Consider the following 23,312-nt stretch of genomic DNA (forward strand, 5'->3'; position numbering starts at 1 on the left):
GTTTTTGATCCAACCTGATACACACCCACCTATATATTACACACACCCTGTTGTTGTGAGCTGCTGCTTACCAGGAAGGTGCGATGCTCAAAGCTCCTCAAGCACAGGCCAAGGATGCTTCCTCGAGGTCAGAAGGCATGAAAAACAGTAGTTTCCAGTGTTGCTTCCTTTGTTTTACCCAACACAAACCTGACCGGAGCCAGGCACGTACAAGGATAAGATACCGAACCAAACGTTTGCGGACAACTCGATGGAACAGGCAGCGGCGAGCTGGGAAGGCACGCTGGGGAGTTCACTCCTGTAGGCATTTCCTAGAAGTGAATTCTTGGCTTTAACCCACCAAGACACCAAAATGTCAGTAGCCAAACATTAATTTACCTAAAGCAGGGCAAAAACCCAAACCACCAGGGCCACAGAGAGCACCAAAACTGCGCTTTTCCTAGAATAAAGGAAAAAGGCTGTTGCAAGAGAAGCAGTTACAATTTCATCGCTGTCTCCCTGGAATTACCTTTCTCCACTGAATTCACTGGCACTGTAACATCTACAGCCAAACAAAATTCAAAATTGCAGTTTAATTCCAGAAAATGTGTTAAAATATATATATTTCTACATCGCTTTGACACACTGCGTTAGTTTACAGAAATGATGGTCTCTCTTGAAACTGTATTTATGAAATGTACATTTTTAATTTAAATACTCAGTATACACTGCACTTAATCTGCATGTTGCATTTATTAAATACATTAAAATCTGCAATGTAACAAAACGTTTTCTGCATACGAAATTCAAAACACCATTTTAAATGAACAAAAGATGGCTCACTTCATTTATTTTGTTTAAACAACTAGTGCAGAGCGCACCAGCTCAGCTCCACCAACACCGGCCGTTCTTTTTTATTTGACATTGTTCACAGACTATTACATATTACAATAAGAGTGCTGGATAAAAACATGAGGTACGAAAGTGGTTCAAAGATTATAGGTCATGCAGATCATGCTAGACAGCAAAGAAAGTTTGTGAATGAGAAAACACTAAATAAAAATACATAAAGAATGTGCATTATAAAATAAAAAAAAAAAAACCAAACCAAACCTCAATTACACAGCTTTGCTTCTTTGGTTACAAAGTAGGTTGAACAATTTCACAGCTTTTTATTCCCACCCAAAAAAAAAAAAGTAATGATACGAAATGTCAAAAAGCAGAGGAATCATGGCAATTTCTATTAGAAAGTAGAAACAGAAATGAGCAAAGTTTTCTTCATCAAAATAGCCCATCAATTATTTATTATATCACAATAACTGGTGACTACCTGTACAGATGCACTATGGTCTTCATACTTACACTCTATACAAAATTTACATTCAAGCTGGTTCTTTGCTACCGTAAATAAATACCAAAGGGTAAATTGCCATTAGTGTTAGAAATATGCCAGGATTCTTTTGTTCAATTATTGCCTAAACATTTTTTCTCTATTAAACGCAATCCCATCTATCGTTTTACTGATACATACATTTATTAAAAAAAAAAAAAAAACAAATCCAAAAAGTTCTGTGACGTTGTTCATGTACATTATGAAAATAGCAGCCCCGTAATAAATAAAACAAATAAATGAAACTAATGTAGGCAAACGTTACTTATATTGAAAGAAGAGTGGCTCTTCAGAGGAGTTGTTACTTCTTACCAGACAGCAAGGCTCAAAGTAATCCATGGGAAAGGGAAACCTTGGAGAGCCACTAAAGCTCTTACAGACCTCACTCCTGCACACCAAGCAAACATTCTTTGCATTAACCACTCCGCCTACGACTTCCCCTGCGCGCTGGTGACTCGAGGGCCACCAGCTGCGCTCTGTGCCACATCATGAGGGACAGCTCTCGTAGAGTGATTGTCTAATACTGACAAGGCCAAACACACAACAGAAGCATGGCTACGCGCGCTCATATAGAGTGGAGAGAACATCAGTGGCACACAAGGACAGACTGCTCTCAGGTTTGTGTGTGTTTTCAAAGGAGGCAAGAAAGCTTTACGCTGAGGAGACATTCGGCTGCTGTGGAGGTTGCGTTGGCTGCGGAGGCTGTGCTATCACTGTCTGCGCCTGTGAAGTGCTACTAGGATTGGCCTGTTGGGTTGAAAGTTGGGATAACTGCTCATTGTTTGAAAGAGATTTTAACAGTGCGTTTTCCCGTTCAAGTAAAGAGTTTCTTTCAACTAATTCTTTTATTTGTTCCTTCAGGACTTCCACTTCTTCTCTTACTGCATACATCAAATGGCTTTTCACTAGATCCTGTGAAGAACAAGCGAACAGTTACACGGAGCAAAAGAACAGTTCCTGCCCGCTCCAGCCCCAGCATTTGCTGCCCTACTGCTTTCACCGAAGCCTGGAAAACGAAGGCACTCGTCACTAAAAATACATGAATAAATTAGCCTTCAAGAGCAAACAACCTCGCTTTTTAATTCACTCTGAAGTGGCCCTCACATTGAATGCTTTGTTTCCAGCATTCAGCATCAAGTTCTGGTCACCTCGGTGACGCTGAAGACAAGGACTAGAATTACGGTCCAGCTGCTCAGAATGGAAGCATCAGCTCCACAGCCTTGACCTGGAGGTAGGAGCCTGCATTGCACAATCCCAGGCACTGAGGTGTATGAGAACAAAGAAAGAAGAAAGCCTCTAAGCCAGCGAGCAAAAAATCCAGCTAACTCCAGCTGAACAAAATGTCAAGGACAGCACAGCCTAAGCGACAACTAAGAAAAACTAATAAACAACCTTGCTAACGTAAGACTTAGATGTGCTGCTTATTTTCAGCACCCTTTTAAGTTCAATCAGCTCATTCACAGAAATTCATTGGAAAAATTCACTTCAGAACACTTCTGGGCCAACAGAAAAAGCAATCCTGGTTCATGGTCATTCCAGAGGTGGTACAGAAAAAAAAGTCTTTTCTCAAATGATGGCCTCAGTCTGACCCAACTGAAGGGATGTCATGACCCACATAAACAAAATGCAGCTGGAAACTTATGTGCAGGGATGAACCACTAATCCTATTATAAAGAACAACATTTTTTTACTTACCATTGCCTGTTCTATTTTGTTGTCAATGGCAACAACGCTTGCACCAGATGCACTGCAAATATAAGGAGAAAATTTTGTGAGCATTACTGCATCATTCAAGTCGAACTACGCACCCACTGGCACCCGCGGGACTCCTAGAACACGCTTTTGCCAAGGGGGGTAAAGCTTCAGATTCCAGAATTCACTACGCAATCATGGGAGTCCGTCCGCCCTCAGTCCCCCTACACAGTCCTGCTGGAGCTTTCAAGAGATGCTTCTAGAATCACAGAATGGGTTGGGTTGGAAAGGACCTTAAAGTCCATCCAGTCCCACCCCTGCCACAGGAAGGGACACCTCCCACTGGATCAGGCTGCTCCAAGCTCCTTCCAACCTGGCCTGGAACCCCTCCAGGGATGGGGCAGCCACCACTGCTGTGGGCAAGCTGTTCCACTCCTTTGCTTCAGATTCCTCAGACTATGCTTATGACACCCAGAGTCAAAATAATGCATTAGAATAAAATGCAGATTTACTGTTTTCATTCTTTGCCCCATTTTTGAGCTCTCTTCACCGGGGAGAATAGGAATTCATGGGATATTTGCAGTCCTTGCCTCTAGTTTTATTTTTGCTAGATTACATTTATAAAGCACAGAAAACAACCAGCCTGTTAGAGCCCAACAAAACATTTCAGCTGTATACCAATGAGTATTTAACAGTGCCAAACAAGATGTTGAAGCACATCTTTAAACCCCTGCTCATGGCAATTCAGGCCTTTTGGTCTGTTTTCAAGTCACAATACCTGAGCGCAAGCCAGCTGCTCACTCCTCACTCCCTGGAGTTGTAACTTCAGGAAGGTGGTGTCTCTGGAGAGGACCTGCAGCTCTCCCTGGGCGGGCACGAGAGCAGCGGGGCAGAACCCCACAGCCACACCGCCCTCCCATACTAGGTCTGGCTTTACTCCCCAGCTCCGGGTTCAACGCAAGACGACAGTTCTTGAACTATTTGTCAGGCCTGCCTGATAAGGACTGATAAAGCTCCCCAGCGAAGGAAGCTATCAGCAACGTGCAGCGACACTTAAAAGAACTGAACGTGCAGGAAAACTCGCAAACTTGGGAAGTCTCTCTGAAAACACGTAACATTCACTGGAACCAGGAGGTAAGAAAAAACTCCTTGAGGCTTTTTAAAAGCAGCATGGGCAATATGCTCAGCAGTATTAGTGACAAATGTGAAACAAAGCCCAACTTCTGAAAGAATGTGACACTATTTTGAGAAATGCACAACTGTCAGTAACCAGTACCAAACACTTACAACCAGAGGGGCACCAGCTTTTCAGACCGAGGGGATAACAGCCTCTATTTCTACACTGAACAAAGCCATGACCAAAATCAAAAGTTGTAACGCCCATTTCAAGTGAAAATTGTTCCTATGTCTTACTCCCCTCTCGGCTTCTTTCAAGCCACGTTTCTGGTGAATCTCCACTGAATAAAAAGTATTTATTATTCATGACAATGTTAAGTGTTCATTTCCACCTTGAATTAACATGTTTCAGATCTATCTGAAACTGCCAAAAAGGTCTGTGTTCCAGAGTCACTGAATCCCCTAGGCCTGCTCCGTGTCCCTGACGCAGCCTTTTGGGAACAGCACTCCAGAAGTAAGGGAGGCAGCTCAGAAGAGATAAGGACAAGAGGAGCAAAAGGAAAGCAAACAGCACGTTTTGGAGTGGGACCTGCTTCCACATCTCTTCTGGGCAATTCCACACCTTTGGTCAATACTTTGCTGGTTAAACTGAGACTTTGTTCTGCTCCTGTCTCAACTATTTTACAGTGTGATTACTCAAAAAATAAAGTCCACTGCACCACTCAAAGCGAGGGCATTCGATCAGTTCCAGGAAAAAAAGCCTCTGGGGTGGAAGACAGGCAGTCTGGGCCGATCAACTTGGAACACTCATACCTTTGTGGCATGCTGCAGACACACCTTTCCCATGCTCCAAACCCTTGCAACGAGTGCAGCATCCACAATGTGCATATAAGAACTGTCCCTCCTGTAAGTGTGATTTGAATGCAGCCAGAGAAACTCTCGCTTTCGCACCCGTGTTTTACATTTAAGGTGATGCCAACAGACAATGCTGAAAGCCGTCAGGAGTTTGTACACTATTGTTATTCGCCTCAGTGTTCCTGTTGCCTTTATCCCCAGAGCAGCTTACGCTATTATAGAAGTAGCGAGCCAGGACCCCAGACCTGCTCCCTGCACAAACCCTGGTGTCCATCCAGCTCATCTTGGGTCAGCAGTGTGGGACCACGAGGCCACCGCCCACCCCAGGAGAGCTTCCACACCAGCAGAGCCGCCTCCAGTTAGCCAGGTGTGGTTCTACCCTGATGACTATGCGAGTTCACCTTCTAAAAGCAGATGGGAATTGTACCTTATGCTAGCACGATTCCCATATGATTCTGTCCTGTACTCATCCTGTTGTGCTCCCCACAACAAATAGCTCCTGGGAGATGTTCTGAAGCAGAGTGCTCCAGCGCCAGCTGTTCTGATGATACAATCCAAATACGCTGCCAAATCTCAAGATTTTGTATTTTCTCAAATTCTGAGCTGTTGATAGCAAATCCCAGTTTGCATTAGAATATTTTATGCCACAGCTGCAGAGTGAAACTTACAGATACAACCCAGTCCTTACGAAAAGGCTAGAAAAAAACAATAACGAATCTGTTAACTTACTCTTCATAGAGCATAATTGGAAAGAGTTCGATACATTCCGAGTGCACCACTCACTGCATATCCAATGCCTCACTTGCAAATTCTTGAGTTAGAAGTGGAAAGACACTGTTTTGCTCTTATGAAAAAAAAAAAGACCAATTGCTCTGCCATGCTTTTAGTCCAAGTTGACTGCTCCAGGAACTGCCCAACTCTGACAACTACTGCCACAGCTGTGATGCACGAACAAAAATCCACATCAAGTAACACCAGGCAGCTGAGAGGGATACAGTAGACATGCAGATTTTTTTGTCCCTGCTCAAACTGAGCTTTGCAGCCAAAGAGCTGCCACGCACACAGACTGCGATTCAAGAGAACAATCCTGTTTGGCTTGGACCTCCATATTAAGGCTACGTAAACGAAGGCTCTGTCCAAACCGAGGTGGTATCAGTACACTGAGGTAATTCCGAAATCCACCAAGAACATGGCAAGATTTAGAGACAGCAAAAATGACCAAGGGTTCCAAATACCCTTTGCCTTTTCCAGAGATGAATGGTAAACCTAACTTTTTTCTACCTTATACACCAGACAGGCAAAACTCTTTAGTCTGAGAAATCCTCATTTTGATTGTTTAAAAAAATCCAATTGCCTTAAATATTTTCACATTTTTATAGAATCACAGAATGGTTTGGGCAGGAGGGACCTCAAAGACCATCCAGTTCTACTCCCTGCCATGGGCAGGGACACCTCCCATTGGCCCAGGCTCCCAAAGCCCCATCCAGCCTGGCACTGGAACGCCTCCAGGGGTAGGACATCCATGACTTCTCTGGGTGTTCCAGTTTACTTTGAAAGACCAAGGGGAAACTATTTTTTTGGACTGCTAACAACACTGCTTTGCTATAATTCACAATCAAGTAGGCAGTGTTCGGAACAAGGTGTATCAATGCTTACAGTTGCACCACAGCATTCTCTACCTTGTGTTGTATGCACATAGAGAAAATGTACCTGTAACTCAAGAACAGCACTGTAAAGTTTTTGTTTCAAATGTCTTGCACACACAGTGCAGGAAGAGTCTTGGACCATCATGCACATACAGATTAAGAAAACAGGAAGAGAACTGTTACGTCTCAGTGCAAGTCGGATTTCTAATGCATGTTACACAACATAGAGCAGTCACACTTCCCACAGTGAACTGCATTCTTAAAAGTCTCTGTTTAATTCTGACTTCACTGCTGCAAAAACTTTTTCTATGCAGACATTTGATCCCAAGAGTATGGCAGGATATCATAAGAAATTCTTCACAATGAGTGTGAGGAGGCCCTGGCCCAGGCTGCCCAGGGGAGTGGTGGCTGCCCCATCCCTGGAGGGGTTCCAGGCCAGGTTGGATGGGCCTTGGAGCCCCTGATCCAGTGGGAGGTGTCCCTGCCCATGGCAGGGGTGGCACTGGATGGGCTTTAAGGTCCCTTCCAACCCAAACCATGACTCTATGATATTAAGAAAAGTCGTTTCAGCATCATCAACAAACTATAATATTGTTAAAAACATGTTTGGTAACCCTGTTAGCAGAACACATACCAGTGAAAATGTAGTTATCATAGAATGATCAGATAAGCATTCTTTCTAAAGCTTAGTTTTGCAGCTCAAGAAAAGTGCACTCACTATAGACTACTTCAAAACTTGAAAAACACCATTCACAGAATTGGAAAGTGAATTAAATAAGTGACTAATGGAAAAAATGAGAAGCAGATCAGAAGATGGTAAAAAAATGTTAATGTCAGCAAAAAAGGTTAACGTATTAATGTTAACTTGTTAGTGGTTGGAAGAGAATGTAACCTTCAACATCAGCTCACAGTTGTAGGCATCAAGATCTGTTTCAGCGGTGAATTCAACAAACGCCATTCTGCTCAGCTTAGTGTTTTCACCATTAATATCTTTAGGTGCAACTGTCACCCTCCTAAGAGACAGGTTCTCAACGTCAACATTCACTTCGAAGTCCAGGTAGAAAGACTAGGCATCAAACTTCAAAGCAGAGGCATTTGCAGCTTAATTTACTTGGCATGATTAAAAAAAGAACACGGTGGTTCATTTTTAGAGATTCCACAGTCCTCAGTAGTGTGTGCGTTTTGCACCAACGTTGGATGCGTCGGGAACAAGAGTTATAATCAGCCCTACTTTGGCACTGTCACTTACCAGACCAGTTAATAATGTTTCACATTTAAATGAGACTGCAAACCCTGCTGACTGGATGATGTAAGCTAACCTTGAAGCTTCAGGTTTTTCAGTCAGTAACACAGCCCATGCTCTGTGTTCAGCCATGCTACCAATGACCTGCATAACCACTTCCAAGGAACTTCTTAGCAGCAAGTCACCCCAAAAGACTGCTGGAACATGTGAGTTTTCTTGCTCTTGATATTTCTTGTAAATCTGAGCATCAGCAGCTCCTACACCATTCACCTCATGCCACTAGTTACCTAAAGCCTATCATTCAACACATTTACATAAGAACAAAGACGTTTACTAGCAACACTTGGAATACATTTATCTGGGTGCTGATGTATGGAGAAAATCCACATTTTGAGAGTTAATTTATATTGTGAAGGTTTAAGCTTCACACAAAAATGCAATGGAAACATAAATCCTACTGCACCGAATTCAGCTTTACCAACACTGCCTGTGTTTCTGGCAAGCCCATCTAAAGGTCCTATGGCACTGTTTCCACACACAGGCAATCCAGGTGCAGGAGAGCAGCCATCCAGACTTGCATCAATATGCCAGGAAGCCATTATTCTCCTTAATCCTCTCCATAACCATGCCAGCTGAAAAGAAAGACCCCCCCCAAGACCTGCGCCCTTAGCAACACCCTACGTGAACACTATGCGTGAAACTATTTGCAGGCTTCTTGTAAACGCCTCAGTAACAACATGCATTTCAGGAATTGGTTTGAATGCCCCCAGCACCCTCCCTGCTACTGTGGCTCAGGGAAAGAAATGGGTCTCGATTTTAGTGAGGCAACTGAGCAATATTTTAGGGTTTATTGCAATAGCCAGTGGTTGGCTTTGCTGACTTCAGACAGTCCCAAGAGGTGGCTGTTCATAGGAGAATAACCCATGTTTCTTAGGAAACCCCACTGATGTTAAACAGGGAGGGTTCCTACTATACTCACACTGAAGTCTCCTGACTGAAGGCCCGGAGGCTCACAAACTGCTGAAGGAGCCACACAATGTGGGCTTGAGATCCTTGTGGAAGCGTGTTAACCCCTACAGTTTGGAAGGTGGAAACAAAGGGATTCTGAGAAAATCAGAAGAGCTTATTGTTTATTGGCAGAGACTTCTCTTTCACAAACCAGAGATCGCAAAAAAGCCTCAAACCACTGCACTTATTACTGAACTCCAGCCTGACACCAGATCCCCCCTGCCTCAGACGCCACCCTGTCCTGCTGCCACTGGACAAAGCAGTGGCAGATCAACACTGCCGAGCTTCCCCACAAGCCCTATCCTGCAGCGCTGCCCAGGACCGGCTTCACCCTTGGAGCTCCCTCCATCAGGCTGCCAATGGAAATTTATCCTTGAAAGCTTCCCAGTTTCAGTCATCTAGTCAAGCAAAACTACATAATGTGATCAAGACAATCTAACAATCGGGGTGTAAATACAAAACCTGCGAAATCCCAAAGCCTTGGGATGAGAACTTTAAAACTTGCATTAATCCTGATGAATTCCCTTCTACATTTTTAGAAATACTTGTTTTTACCACTGAATGTTCAACAGCAAAAATGCAAGACTTTTTAACGGAAGGCACTAATATTCTTCTACCTGAATGCAATGTTTATCTATATCCCACACTTCCAGAGCTTCCTTCAGACGTTGTACATAAACCTCAGATTTGTGAAGCCTTCAATATTAATATGAAACTATTCTATTTTAGGGTTTTCTGAATCAACTTCCCCATCTTAAGACTTATTTCAAGTCAGGTGACATAATAACAGAGAAAGTGACATCAAAGTGTGCTTTTTCTCCAACTACCAAATTTGTATTCAAGGCCCTGAAGTTTATCTCAATTCAATAATGAACCAAATGACCAACTCTGTCCCATACATACAGGAAAGTGGCATCACCCAGAGCTTAAAGCACAAATGCAAATTGGTGCAAGTTTCTGCTAGAAAAGGAAGATGTGCTTTTGAAACAGCCTAACACAGGCACTGCAGCAAAAACTAGAGCAGGATGCAATAGCATTACTTTTAACTATCGGTGGTGTGCACTATACAAACTGTTGTCAAGCAAACTTCAACGGATTCGGTTAAGCTTTGCAAGGTGAAAAGCCTCAAGTCAAACACAGCCAGTACAATGATGAACCAGTTATCAATACTTCAATAGCTTCCACCAAGCTTGATAAGCAGAAGTATTGTGACAAGCCACAGCATCACAACGCACGAAGTCACATAATCACCAAGGCTTCAACTTAATGCTGACAAAAAAAACCACATTCAAAAATCATTAAAGTGCAGGAAAGAAACAGTTCGCAGCTACCAGTGAATTAGTAATGCATCTCTGACAAGTCATAACTGTAACAGACATGACTTTGTTGCACTTCATTGCAGTTTCTCGCCATGAGTTCAATGCTAACTTAGTTGGTTTACTTCATCCTCGGGTCTTGTCACAGTTCATGTTTGATACCCATCAAGCTTACTTAAGCAGAATGAAAGCAAGCCAGAAAGCTTCCTTTCCTGGTTTTGAGACAGAAAGATTTTAACTTTGCCAGAATTGGGTTTAACTATAACATTTTCACAACTTGTTTTCTGATCTAGGACTCAATAGCCACAATGCCAAAAAGTTTCCTTAATTTTGGAAAAGGAAGCTGTAAATATTTCAGCAAAGGCCAGCTAGGATGGAACTAGCATTAAACTCTTTGAGCTCACATATCACGTACAACACATGCATAATGGAAAGGGTAAAAAACAATATCATGTTGTATTGTAGACCTCTTTAGTTTTTAAGTTTCAGTACAAATAGTTCACTTCCATGACTGCTTTCAGTCCAAGGTGAAGTTCTAAACACAAGCAGGAGTTCTGTGCAAACAAAAATGACGAGAAACTTGCATAGAGCGAAGCTGTTCATGCATACCTCAGCACGTATGCATTCCATACGTAAGCATTCATACCTATCCCAGAAGGTCTTTGACTCGCGTAACTTGCTGAAATGGAACGCTTGGTAGAATGCAGTTGACGGATTCCTATGAGATCCAAGAATCAAACAGACACATTGAAAACGGGTACGTAATAAAAATACTCTCTTATTCAACCTGCATTACATTACAGCTGTCCAGATAGGTTAAATTTATCTCCAAAAGTTAACACTTCGCAGAATGCCTTAAGAACAGTTTAATGACCGAAAGGCTTTACTGTTTCTGTGAATTTCCATTATGAACACAGTGATCCAAAAAGTAATCCTTGAGCCCTATGGATTTTCATGCTATTTCAAGTTGCTACTGTAAAATGCCATTAATGAAGCATCTCAGGTCATGCAGACAAACCCTCTGCGGGTGAGCTGCACACCACTCTAATGCTACACACACCTGAATCCAGATACCTTTCCCATTTTCCATGTTTCAACACCCATATATACAAAACGCACAAGTTCTCCAAGCTGACCTACGAGTCAGACCTAAATACGCCACAATCAAGCTGCGACAGATTAAGTTACAACCAAAAATCAGGTCAAGTTAATATTGGTAAGTGGAATCTAAACTATCACTAACTTTATAAGGGGCTGTCATAGTCATCCTCATGCTTCTTGAAGCGCAATGGGGCAGCTGTCGGAGGCGCGGTGCCGAGCAGCCCGTCGAAGCGCTTCAGCAGGCACCAGGCACCCTGCTGGAAACTTCATCCCAGGTTCTATCACCAGTGCCAGGCCAGCCTGACCCTCATTGTTCCACACACACTCACCCTATAGAGAGCACTTGAACCCAGAGTGTAACTGAAAGATCTTGATTCTCCCAAGTCTCATCAGAACACTAACTGTTCACAAGGTACTGGACGAGGCACAAAGTCAAAACCCTTCTCTGCTGGTGGCTGCATAGGAGTGGTACACAAAACCCCTGCAACCCCATTTATCAGTGCAGCAGTTCACCCCTACGCTGGTACGGCTGCACCAGCCCTACAGAATGCAACAGCTTAGCTGAAAAATCTCAGACAAGTCAGTATTAGTTCGTATTCCTTCCAAAGCCGGTTTTAAAGTGAGTTTATACCAATGTTAGAAGCACAGATGCCCATCCCTTTTCTAAGTTCATGACAAGAATACTTCTTAAGTGAAAATAATAAACTCGAAGACAGTTGTTTTAAGTACAATTACTGTGTAGTTGAAATCATAAAACAAAACACAAAATGACAGAAGCAGCATGATAACAAAACACTATTTATCTGAAGGGCTGCGATTCTCACGTAAACCAAAAATCCTCACAAGGATAACAACACTTGCACATCAGCAATGACATGGAGTCACTTGTTTGAAGTGTCTGCCACTCATTCTCCTACCCTCACCACTCTATCCTTCAAAAGCAATTCCTTGCGAGTCTGGAATTTAGCTGAAAACCCGCTGGGGAAGTTGCTTGATCAGGCTGATAAATATCATGCTCTGATGTTGGTATTACTTATGTTTTCACAAGAAGCACTGCACACTTGAGTGACAACTAATCACAGCTAGTGATACGGGGAGCAACACAATCGCTGAAGGGCATCCAAGTGATACAGGGAGTTAACAGATGGAAAGCAATTGGCATCTGCAGATCAAGGGAACATTCCTTCGTTGAAGGGAGGGACGAGGCCCAAGCTCTTCTTCCTAATTCAGTTGTCTGTGAGGAGTATGCGAAAAGTCTCTTCCTCAGAAAGTGACTGTAAATAGAAAGCCATTTAGCTTCCAAGATAAATTTACTCGCAGCAAGGTATAAAAAGTTGTGGTTTATAACCACATGGCATGTATTTCATATGGTCTATTTTTAAGCTGATACCCTATACACTGTATATTCGCGTACTATTCTTAAGCGAGTATCTGGGATGATATGAAAAAATTAAATTCTCATTTGTAACCCCTGCTGCTGAAATAGCTTTTGCATTACTGCAGACGATTAAAAGGACATTTTCTACTCTGTAGCTATGTTTTAGCAGGATGTTAATTGGAGGGGGAGTAGTACCTAAACAGGAAAAGCAAGGCACAGAGTTAACACGAGTGATGCCCGACGTGCAGGTCTGCACTATTACAATTAACTTCTGAATGCTGAGGCACTTATTTTTTAACCACAACAAACACTAAAAAGTTAAGAGAATTACCAGAAACAATTCAGAAAATGGCTCATATTATCAGTATAAATTGGCCTGCTGCCACTGCATCACAGCTGAGACACCAGCAGTCCCCCTTAGACTACATGAACCCAATATAGGGACAACCTGGACCAGAAAAGCAGCTTCCTTGGGTCCTGTCCCCAGCAGACGGCCAGATCCAAGAGCTCCAGACTCGGTCCCAGTTGGTGGCAGATTGGCAGAGTGGAGCCAAGAGCTAGGTGGAAAGGGGGGTTCCCAATGCGGAACCTCAGACCCAGAGCTTATCTGCTCTTTCCCAGGAGGTGCCCCACGCACTCCTCTTCCTCCATCTCTGGTAGGAGAGGAGAACAGGTATTCTCAGGGACAGAGAGGCTCAATTCTGGCCCTAGAGACTATGACAGTCAACTAGCTTAGCGCGTCTGAACATTCACACTGCATCTTGACTGGTGAAAACTGCCACTGTGTCTCTACAGACAAATCCTACAACACATAGTATATTTCTTTCCTTTAATAGCTCACTAATGTCAATATTCACCACATGTTCTGATGTTGCAGTTTCTAACAGTTTTCAGACAACAGAAATTTGATAACTCATTCAGTTCTTCCGATACTTGAAACTTCAAGTTGTTCCTTTAAAAGGGAAGTCTAAACCACATTCAAAGCCTCACCTCATATTTGAAGGACTATCCTCCCACAGCCAGGGGGAATCACGTGCTAAACACAACCTTTATTCCAGAGAGCTCTGCTTTGCTAGAAGCCATGCCCGTGAAAGCTGGCAAGTTTTCAAGTATACAATTAAATGCCTTTTAGTTTAAGTGATGATACTGGCTTTGGGAGCTCTGGGTATCAGCCTGGCACACAGATGCTGCCAAACAGATGCCTTTTTCCCAGCTACTGCCTCTGAAGGAGGAATACTAACGCTGTTGTTCATGACACAACTGAAGCTATGTTTCAATCTTCACACTACTGGCTAACATCAGCAATCAAGGTCAACAAAGAGGAACATGTGAAGAATACCACACGCTTTTCACCTCCCACCTCAAAGTGGCAAAGTAAAAACTTCACCTTAGATTGCATCCAACAGTTCTCTCTCTCAATATCACTGTCTCTTATTCTCATTAGCTTTGAAAACAGGAAAGATTCACAGGATTAAAAAGGCCTAAGTATCTTTCTTTGAAGAACAGCAGGCTAAACAGCCTGTGCTCAGCACCTCAAAGGAAAACCAGAGCAAAGCAGAACCACGTATTTAATATTATCTCGACAGCAGCAGGCCAGCACGGACAGCCTTTCAGAAGCTTATATCACACAGAAATTCCTTATGAGAAAAATGAACAGGCCTCGTAGAAAAAGAACACAGAAAATGCAACCATGTTACACAATTAGGGGGATTTTTAATGCCATCTTGCACGATGTGTTTGTAAGTTAGAACGCTGCTTATACAAAGCGGGTCCACCACTGGTAACTACTCTGTACATGTGGCTCTCCAACAGTTCAGTGGAAGAGTGGAAGGATGCATCAAACCGAGCTCTCCAGGGTCTCCTCCGAGTGTGTTATGGGATACTTTAATCCACGACTTGCACAGTGGAGTACAGACTATCTTTACACCTGCAGATGATCTAACAAGCACTCTGGACAGCAGGAATAGAATTCAGGAAGATCTTGCCCAACTGGAGCTATGGTCTGAAATAAAAAGGATGCAGTTCAATAAGGATAAGCATGAAGTACTTTGCTCTGGAGCAATAATCAGCTGCACAAGCACAAAACATGGAACAAGTAGCTGACTGCAATTCTGCAGGAGAGAATCTAAACAGAAGTTAAAATAAGAATCTTGCAAAGGTGTCAAGCTTGCAATACTCCTCTTAGGCAGGACATACACATACTAACTGAGATCTTGCTTGATTCAGCCCTTCTGAGCCCTTAACTTAGACTTTTATGGCCAGTTTTGGATACCAGCTCTACAGAAAGATATCAGCCAACTGAAGTCCAGGCAAGACTACTAGCAGAGATGTCATACTCTGATTTTTTTCCAACAGAGCCACCCACTACGTAAATCTAAAAGAAGTGAAAGAGACACTTATACGCTTCGCATAGTTTAAAGTATCTAGAAAGGAGAAGACTTGTTCTCATACCTGTACGTATAAGGACAGCACAAACATTACAGGGTTTAATTGCAGCAAAGAAAGTTTAAACTACACATCAGAACCATTTTCCACACAATCAGCAGGGAACAGAGAAGACTTGTTACAGAAGTAGTGGCATTCCTATACTTGTCATTCCCAAAGAGATCAAGCTGCTATTGCTCCGAAGGACATCAGGCCCTGAAGTCTCTTGGCCAGCCCACTCAACCACCTCTCAACTCCTTGAGAATTAAGGACCCTGCTAGCAAGAACTTCAAAGCAGAAGTTCTGCCTTAGCATAGGATTAACTCTTACAGGAACTCAATGTAACTATGAAATACAAAAGAAATACGTAGAGAAAGAGGCTAGTTTATACTTTGAAATCAAATTGCCTTTCCATTCAACAGTAAAGTTCCCGTCTTCTTTTGTAGAAAGTGAGAAATGACCATTCTAAACCAAAATTCTTCCAAGCTGCAGACTACACTCATACTGAAACATCAAGTTTAGCATTCCAAAGGATCAGCTAAACATCTGTTGCTCTGTGCTCCTGCTCTTAGAAGCGAGTCACGAATCATACAGTGCTGTATCACAGGACTAGGAATTCAACGGCAAGCTTCTAGCTCCCTGCTCTTTGCACAGAAAGCTATGAGAGCCTGGCAACGCGCTTGTAAGCAAAAACATGTTCTTCAGACAGGTTCCCAAAAGAGAAGATGCTAGTATGTTATTTCGTACTTCTACATTGCTGGTGTGGTGCCAAATGTAAACTAATTACCTGGAGAAAGGGGTGACTCAGAATCAGCCTACAGATGAAGCCAACAAATGAAAGTATTTCACCTTTATGCGATGTCAGAACTAAACAATAGAGAAACACAATGGTAAGCACAGTATGAGCTTACTGAAGAGAAATATCAGCATACACAGATGTATTTTGACTGTTGTGATCAATAAAGAATCAAAGCATCAAAAAAAAAAGCAATAGGAAGGTAAGGCCACAGAATCCACTTTGATGTGCACTAAAGGACAACAAATTAATCCCTTGTTAGCTTCTGAAGTTTATAAAAGACTGGATGTATTATTGAAACATTTCAAACCTAAGCTAGTTGATAGTTAGGTGTCCTACTGACTACCAGCAGAGGCTGTGTTTAACTAGATAGCTAGCCATGAACTGCAATGGAGACTGATTGCAGCTCGTCTCCAAATCAAAACACTCGAGGTCATTTATTTAGGATCTGAACCAGGGGTTTTGCTATCCCCTGATCACAGCTTATCAAGAAACTCCCAGTAACATTTATGGCATTTGGAGATTTTGCTTTCACTGGGAACAGGATTCCTTTTCCACCCCTCTTCTTTTAAAAGATGCTTCACATTTTTATTTATATCGCCTACTATTTAAATCAACTGCAACTTTGAATCAGTTCTATTTAATAAGTCTCCACCTGCAAAACAGAGCAATCAGAGTACAAAGCTTTGCAGAGGAGACAAACGTGGGGAAGTCAATGTGCAATTAAGGAAAAATATGTCAAGATTGAAGCTCTTCTGTTCTGTGTTTAATTACATATTCTCTTCACGTAGCTCTTTACAGCCATTATAATCAAAATACATACCCTAGAAAAGAATGAGGCGCTGGTACCTTCGGGTGTAGGTGCATTCTAGTGACAGATGACAGGAAAGGCTGACTCAGTCAGCAACCTGCATGACAGGTTTGGGGGCAGTGTCTCTCAGCCACCATGACAGGCTTTAAAAGAGGTCACTAGCTACTTCTACAGAAAAACACCAGTGGAGAGAAAGCACACTGCGTAGATCCCATCTCTGCTGGAAAAATCAAGAGACAGATTTAAGTGCTAAAAATCACCAAACAAGGACACGTTTAACAGTAGTTCTGAAACTGAATTCAAGAAGGATATGAAAGACAAGCCAGCTGTACTATACAGTCATTAGCACCAGCACTCAGGTTCAGCTGCGATCAAACAACAGACACATCACCTCCCAACAGTTTCAGTAATGACAAAAATCCCCTTCAGATAACTACTCAGAGAACTAAGCAGCTTATCACCTGGAATACGACAAGGAAGCTCCATTTCAGCCAGCTGCATCTCAAACTCATATCTGGATTTCAAGTATCAGAAGAGAAAGAACCAGACTCTGCTACCAGAGCTGCATCTTCCTTTCCACAGCAACGATCACAGCAGTAGCCCCATACTTTCTTCACCTTGCTCTCAAAAGAGGGTTTTGGAACATGAACTTCTGCACTGACCATACATCTCTAAGGAGACATGCAAGGGAGAGGACTGTCCCAGGTGGAAAGGGCGAGCATGAACGGCAGATTTCACTGGTTGCTTGCTGTGCTGAGATGCTGGCATCAACTCTCCCCTGCTCTGGGGGCTTGGCTCTCTTAAAAAAAGAGACACCAGCGACATTTCCCCATCCCTACAAATGCTGAGGAAAATAATAAAACCACCAGTACAAAAACTGGTAAAGGAATGCAGCATGCACAGAGCACGTTAGATCAACACGAACCACAGTCAGACCACTGGGGTGTAGGGAATAACTTGAGCGTTTCGTGAGCAATAGTTCAAAGCCTCCCAAATGCTCCAGCCCACCCTGAACAAAGAGCAGCCACCATTATCACCATGTGCCTTCTCCTAAGGACAATCATCATTCTCCTCAGTCATACAAGAGAGATGCCAACAATTTCTTCCCTTGTCCCAGCGCTGAATAGTTGTAGAAAACACTTTTACACTTGACTCACCTTTGCATTTTAAAACACACTTAAAGCCTTTAACAGTCTTGTACCAAATTAGAGCAGATGCACAACATCATTTCATGCTGTTACTGAACTGACAGACCCAAGACAAGACCGATTTCTGTGACAAAGGTAATGTAGGCTCACTTCTCCACTTTTCATTACCCGATAAACAGCAGCAAGGGTTCTTTGGTTGTTTGTTTTCTAAAGGATTTAACTACTAACCACAAAAACCCAACATGGAAATCTGGCATTTTGACAATATTAAATTCAAATCCCTTCTTAATGGGTTATGATAATTTAGTACCAACAAGACTTCTGTAAATACAAAGTTCACAGCTGTGAAATCAGGATAGTCTCTTCTACCATATAATCCAGAGAACAGCTAGTACAAGACATTCTTTAGCACAGCCATTTCGTTGAGATTTGCTTTACAGAAGCAAACCAGCCTAGATGTTTTAGGTGGAGCTGCACCATACTATCCACTTAAGTCCACCAAGTTTTGCTACCAGTAATTCAAAGCCTTCTCTGATCACCATCACTTTGTAGTTTCTGCCTTCCAAGTCTCTGGCAGACACTATATCATCAGAGCACTGGAACGTGAAAAATAAGACATATCCCTTGATTCAATTACATTCTTTGAAAGTGGGAGTCCAAGTTTCTTTATAGAAAGAGTTAAAAGTTTAAATATGCTGGCCAAAATCAGCCGGGCTCATTGGGCATCGTGTTTCCTGTTCAATAAAAGCCCTGGATCAATAAAATGGTGGCACCTTGCCGTAAGACATAACCGAATAACAGCAGTCAGTACTAATTATATTAATAAATAAAAATAAAATTACCTTTGTTAGCTAATAGTCATTCAGTACTATGAAGCAGCTTTGCTGAAGAGCTCAAATAGTAAACTCTGCTATAACTACTTGACGCTGATCGCAGAAAGAACAATGCAAATGCTCAAATCTTCTAAATTTCTTCTTACTGCTTTCTGGTTTCAACAGCTGCAACTCAAAACTCTAGGGTACAACACTCTTAGGTCCCAGAAACTGGTCCTCAAACCTCAGGAGTCCCATATGGCAGACAACCCTGCAACCATTAGTAGCTTTAAAGTTGTTCAGGAGTCGCTGAGGATGTTTTCCACCCTCCACATCCCATCTCCTCATTTGGTAAACCCAGAGCCTCTTCATTCATCTCCTGTTGAAGCACTTCTGTTACAGCCAGGTAACTATCATGCTCCGCTCCTCCTCCCTGCAGCAGCAGCATCATCACAGATGCACTCATTAAAACACTGCGCGCTAACAAAGCAAGGCTGTTTGGTGAAGGCTGTCACGGTTGTCAGTCAGGCTGATGTTTAACGACAATCTCACAGGCTGTGTACGGACTACTCTGAGAGTTCCTGTTCTCAAATCAAAACACATAAGTGAACAAGTGGAAGGTCTCTCACACTAATGGCTTGGCTTTTTACTGGGTAAAGTTAACCTTCAGCTCTTGGAGGGAGGAGACAAAACAACATAGCTCACACAATGCACAGCCTAACATCAAGAAAAAAAAAACCAGAGAGCCCATGTTCAAAGAGAAGCGACTATAGATTAGGTGATAAACTTAATATTGGAGTCTTTGCTTGACCCAGTCAGGAGTTCTTGCCACTTTTAAGTAGTTTTAAAGAAAAGCCACAAAAAAGCCCATCAAAGTTATCCAAGTTTGGATGACTTGAGACAAGCTTAAAAGAAAAAAAACAAACCCTTCTAGAAAATAACTTACACTGTTTCAAAAAACATCTTGAACTTTACCTCACAAGGGCCAAAGTCCTTCAGCATCTGTTGTAACTTGCCAGTGAGCATCACTATGCCATATTATCTTTCTGTAGATTACCCCGTTCAAGAGAGCGAGCTTAGAACGCATTTAAAAAGCGGACCCTAACACGCTGGATGAAAGGAGGCAGTGAAACCAACACCCATTCCATATTTCTGAACTAAAAAGATCCACATTTGCTCGTACTGAATTATACATACAAAAATCTGGAAGAGATGTCAAAACTCTTAAAAATATTGACTTTTATACAACTTGGCTGGGAAAGAAAAAGGCATTTATTAACATGTATGAACACGTTATTGGAGAGGATTAGGATCCTGCTGCCTGCTCTGCCCACAAGCCCAGATTTCCTCAAATCTACTGAGGAAAGGGAAAGCTGCTTCAGATTATTGGTGAAAGTGGCCTTGCACAGCGGAGCAGCTGGCTCCAGTATTAGTTTTCAAAGAAAACAGCCCCTAAATGAGATTTTTTTTTCTTTTCCGTGAAGTAGCAGTACAGCACTTTAAGATATTTCAGTTATCTATAAATACAAGTGTTCCCTGGGTTTCTCACAACAAAATATTTCAGTATCTGGAGGAAAAAAGCAAGTAGAAGAAAATGGATTCAAGGAGATTCAGTCAAATCCCACCTGCATTTACATATGTGACAGGGGTCAAGAAAGCAGCTCTTAGCAAGCATTTAAAATTAAATAATAAAGTTTTTTAAAAGATATTAGAACCTAGACCATGTATTGGCATGGTTTGGTCCACAGCACATCACAAACTTACTTGTTTGCCTTTCTGCACCATTAACAAATTCTTCACAGCTCTGCAAGCTTGGCTCCAGCCTGTACTCAGCCTAAGCTCTAACTGAAGCACTCTCTGGGAGCTCAATGCTGGGCTTAGAAAAATAGTATTTTTATAAAGGCATTTGTAGGGTTGGTCAAGGTATTTACAGTCCTTGCACCCACCAAACAGTGTTCCACATAGGAGACATTCCCAGGATTTGTCATCTTCACTCCTACACAAATAGCCGAAATAACTTGACACCGAAGCAAGCAGGACTTTTTCAACCCTCATTTTTTAATCACCCATCCTCCAATAAACCAGCCAAGTTAAACTTGATCTAGAGGGATACAAAATCTTCAGATACTTCATGAAACCAGTATCTCATTTCTTATCTACTCTGCTCTTCTCCATTGCCAACCCACATACATACCCCACTCGTCCCCCCCAAGAATGAGAAGGGTCAGGATTCGGTCCTTGCTGCAGAATCACAGAATCATTTAGGTTGGAAAAGACTTTGAAAACCGAGCCCAGCCCTTAACCTCACACTGCCAACTTCATCACTAAACCACATCCTTAAGTATCACACCTATAAGCCCTTTAAATACCCCCAGGGATGGAGACTCATCCATTTCCCTGGGAAAAGAAGGATGGTATCCTGGGCTTCATTAGGCAAAAGCACTGCCAGCAGTCGAGGGAGGGGACCCTGGATCTCTGCTCCATCCAGCAGTGGTGAGGCTGCACCTGGAGGGCTGTGTCCAGTGCTGGGCTCTTCAGTACAAGGGAGATATGGACATACTGGGGAGAGTCCAACAAAAGGCTGCAAGAGTAATGAAGTGACAAGACAGCTTCTCTCCTACAAGGAAAGGCTGAGCGAGGTGGGACTGGTCAGCCTGCAGGCACCAGGGCACCTCATCTGAAGGGAAGGTGGCAGGAAGACAGGGACAGGCTCTTTCCAGTGGTGCCTAGGGACAGGATGAGAGGCTGCAGACACAAACAGACACACAAGAGGGGCCCTCTGGACATTCAGAGATGCTTTGTTGCTGTGAAGGTGCCAGAGCCCTGCCCCAGGCTGGTGGCAGAGTCTCCATCCCTGGAGATATTCAGAAGCCACCTGGTCCTGAGCAACCAGTACTGAGTGCCCCTACTTAAGCAGGGCTGGACATGACAACCTGCAGAGGTCCCTGCCAGCCTCACCCCATCTGTGATTCCATGACTGGTTTCTGCAGTTGACACAGATCTCTATTTTGGTTTGTAATCATTAGTGAGCACCAGTCAAACGTGCCCGCTGTTGCTGTGCCAGACAGCTGACACGTCTCAGTGGTATCAGTTACTATTTCTACCTTCTCCCTGGGCCACTCAGAGCATTCAAAAGCAAACTGCCAGGACACAAATGCGTTACTCCTACCTTCCAAGGGATAACAGATATACAAATAACCACTTGGAATAATTATTTTGCATGACAAAAAACTTCAGACAAGCATCCAGCTGTCCTTCACAAGGCTGAGTGAACCACCTTCCCTGCTCAAGTAAAACCAGATTATTGCTAGATTATTGACTAGCATTCAACATATACTGATATTTATAAAGCATGAACTTTAAAGATTGAGGGATATTCAAGAAGAGGAGTGAAGACAGAACCTTACACTGCACTTCAGGTGACCTTTGCTGTCCGAGAACCCTCTCAGAAGACAGTAGTTTTTGCTGTTACTATAAATACTTCTGTCTTCACACTTTGTCAGATATAGGAATAAAGTAGACACCTGTGGCTGACAATCCGGATTGATCTGCCAGAACTAAACCAGTGGTACTTTAGCAAGAGGAGTCCCACGGAAGTTTCTTACAGAATCTTTGCTGAAACACAGAAAGCACAAACAATGCTGGCATTCTCCAGGAGCAGCAGAAGCTGCTAATCACTCGCTTTAAAAATGAAAACTTAATACAGTGCCTCAACGGGCCAATATTCAAATATCCAGTACAGCAACAGGGAACAACTCCTTTCTACTACAGCAATGCCTGAAGTAATGAAAGATAACCAGCACCTCTGGTGCCGTGAAAATGCACAGCCCGAGAGAAATGTCGTTCTCAGCAGTTTGAGAGCAGTCTGGAAGTCCTGCCTACTCAAAAAAACCCTAAATACTGGAATATTCAGCTTTTAACGAGAAGTTTAAAAAGCTTCCAGGAAACTTATGCTGTTATTTCTACGATACAAGACAGCATTCAGAAATGAGTTGACCACGAAACACTTGCACTCTTCTATAGGGGAGCAAAAAAAAAGAATCCGCAGCAGCTGAGCTGAACACTTTGGAAAGCGAGGCACAGAGAACCATTTATTTCTGAGATGGTACACTACAGCCTCTGAACAAAACTTAACTGTTTCACTCTGTGCATTTCTTGCAAGCATATTCCCCCCTTTAATAACAATCTCATCCGAAACACTTTTAGCTCACTAATTTTAAGAATGTATTGGGGACTCCTTAACAAAGGCATTTGCACCTTTAAACTGGGAAACAGAGCTGCCGAGTGAGCAAGCACATTCCTCTGCTCAGATATCCTGTAACACTCAAAAGCTGGATGCACAGCAGGACACGGTTTCCATAGTCTAGAAACTGGTGCAGTGTTGGAGTTACCTGGTGTGATTTTTCTTATAGAAAGTACATCAAAAAGCACACACTGGCAACTAGAGTTTGGTTTGCATTAACCACCAGCTAATACCACCAACTGTAACACCCACCTTGGAAGGTCTACCTCAGCTGTTTTTTCAATACTGTTGTTCTGACCCTCATGACTGGAGCATATCTGTCCACGTCCAATTCTCACTTGCTCCTACAAACAC

General features: G+C 42.8%; 1 protein-coding gene across 7 annotated transcripts in view; it reads right to left on the reverse strand.

Annotated features, from left to right (window-relative positions):
- Positions 1–1,521: 1,521 nt before the first annotated feature.
- TSC22D2 (TSC22 domain family member 2) overlaps positions 1,522–23,312 on the reverse strand; it is a 29,080-nt gene continuing 7,289 nt past the window's right edge. The window contains exons 2-4 of one of the 7 annotated variants that reach the window (XM_009567693.2): positions 10,892–10,963; positions 3,065–3,116; positions 1,522–2,281 (exon numbers count right to left, since the gene is read on the reverse strand). In XM_009567693.2, the coding sequence (XP_009565988.1) occupies positions 2,021–2,281; positions 3,065–3,116; positions 10,892–10,963 (385 nt within the window). In that variant the 3' untranslated portion in view covers positions 1,522–2,020. Of the gene's footprint in view, positions 2,282–3,064; positions 3,117–10,854; positions 10,964–14,411; positions 14,727–15,935; positions 16,016–16,767; positions 16,976–17,245; positions 17,591–23,312 lie in introns of those variants that run through there. The other 6 variants (XM_054073869.1, XR_008451157.1, XR_008451156.1 and 3 more) reach the window with 6 other exon arrangements.

The sequence above is a fragment of the Cuculus canorus genome, chromosome 9 (assembly GCF_017976375.1).
Source record: "Cuculus canorus isolate bCucCan1 chromosome 9, bCucCan1.pri, whole genome shotgun sequence".
Classification (NCBI taxonomy): domain Eukaryota; kingdom Metazoa; phylum Chordata; class Aves; order Cuculiformes; family Cuculidae; genus Cuculus; species Cuculus canorus.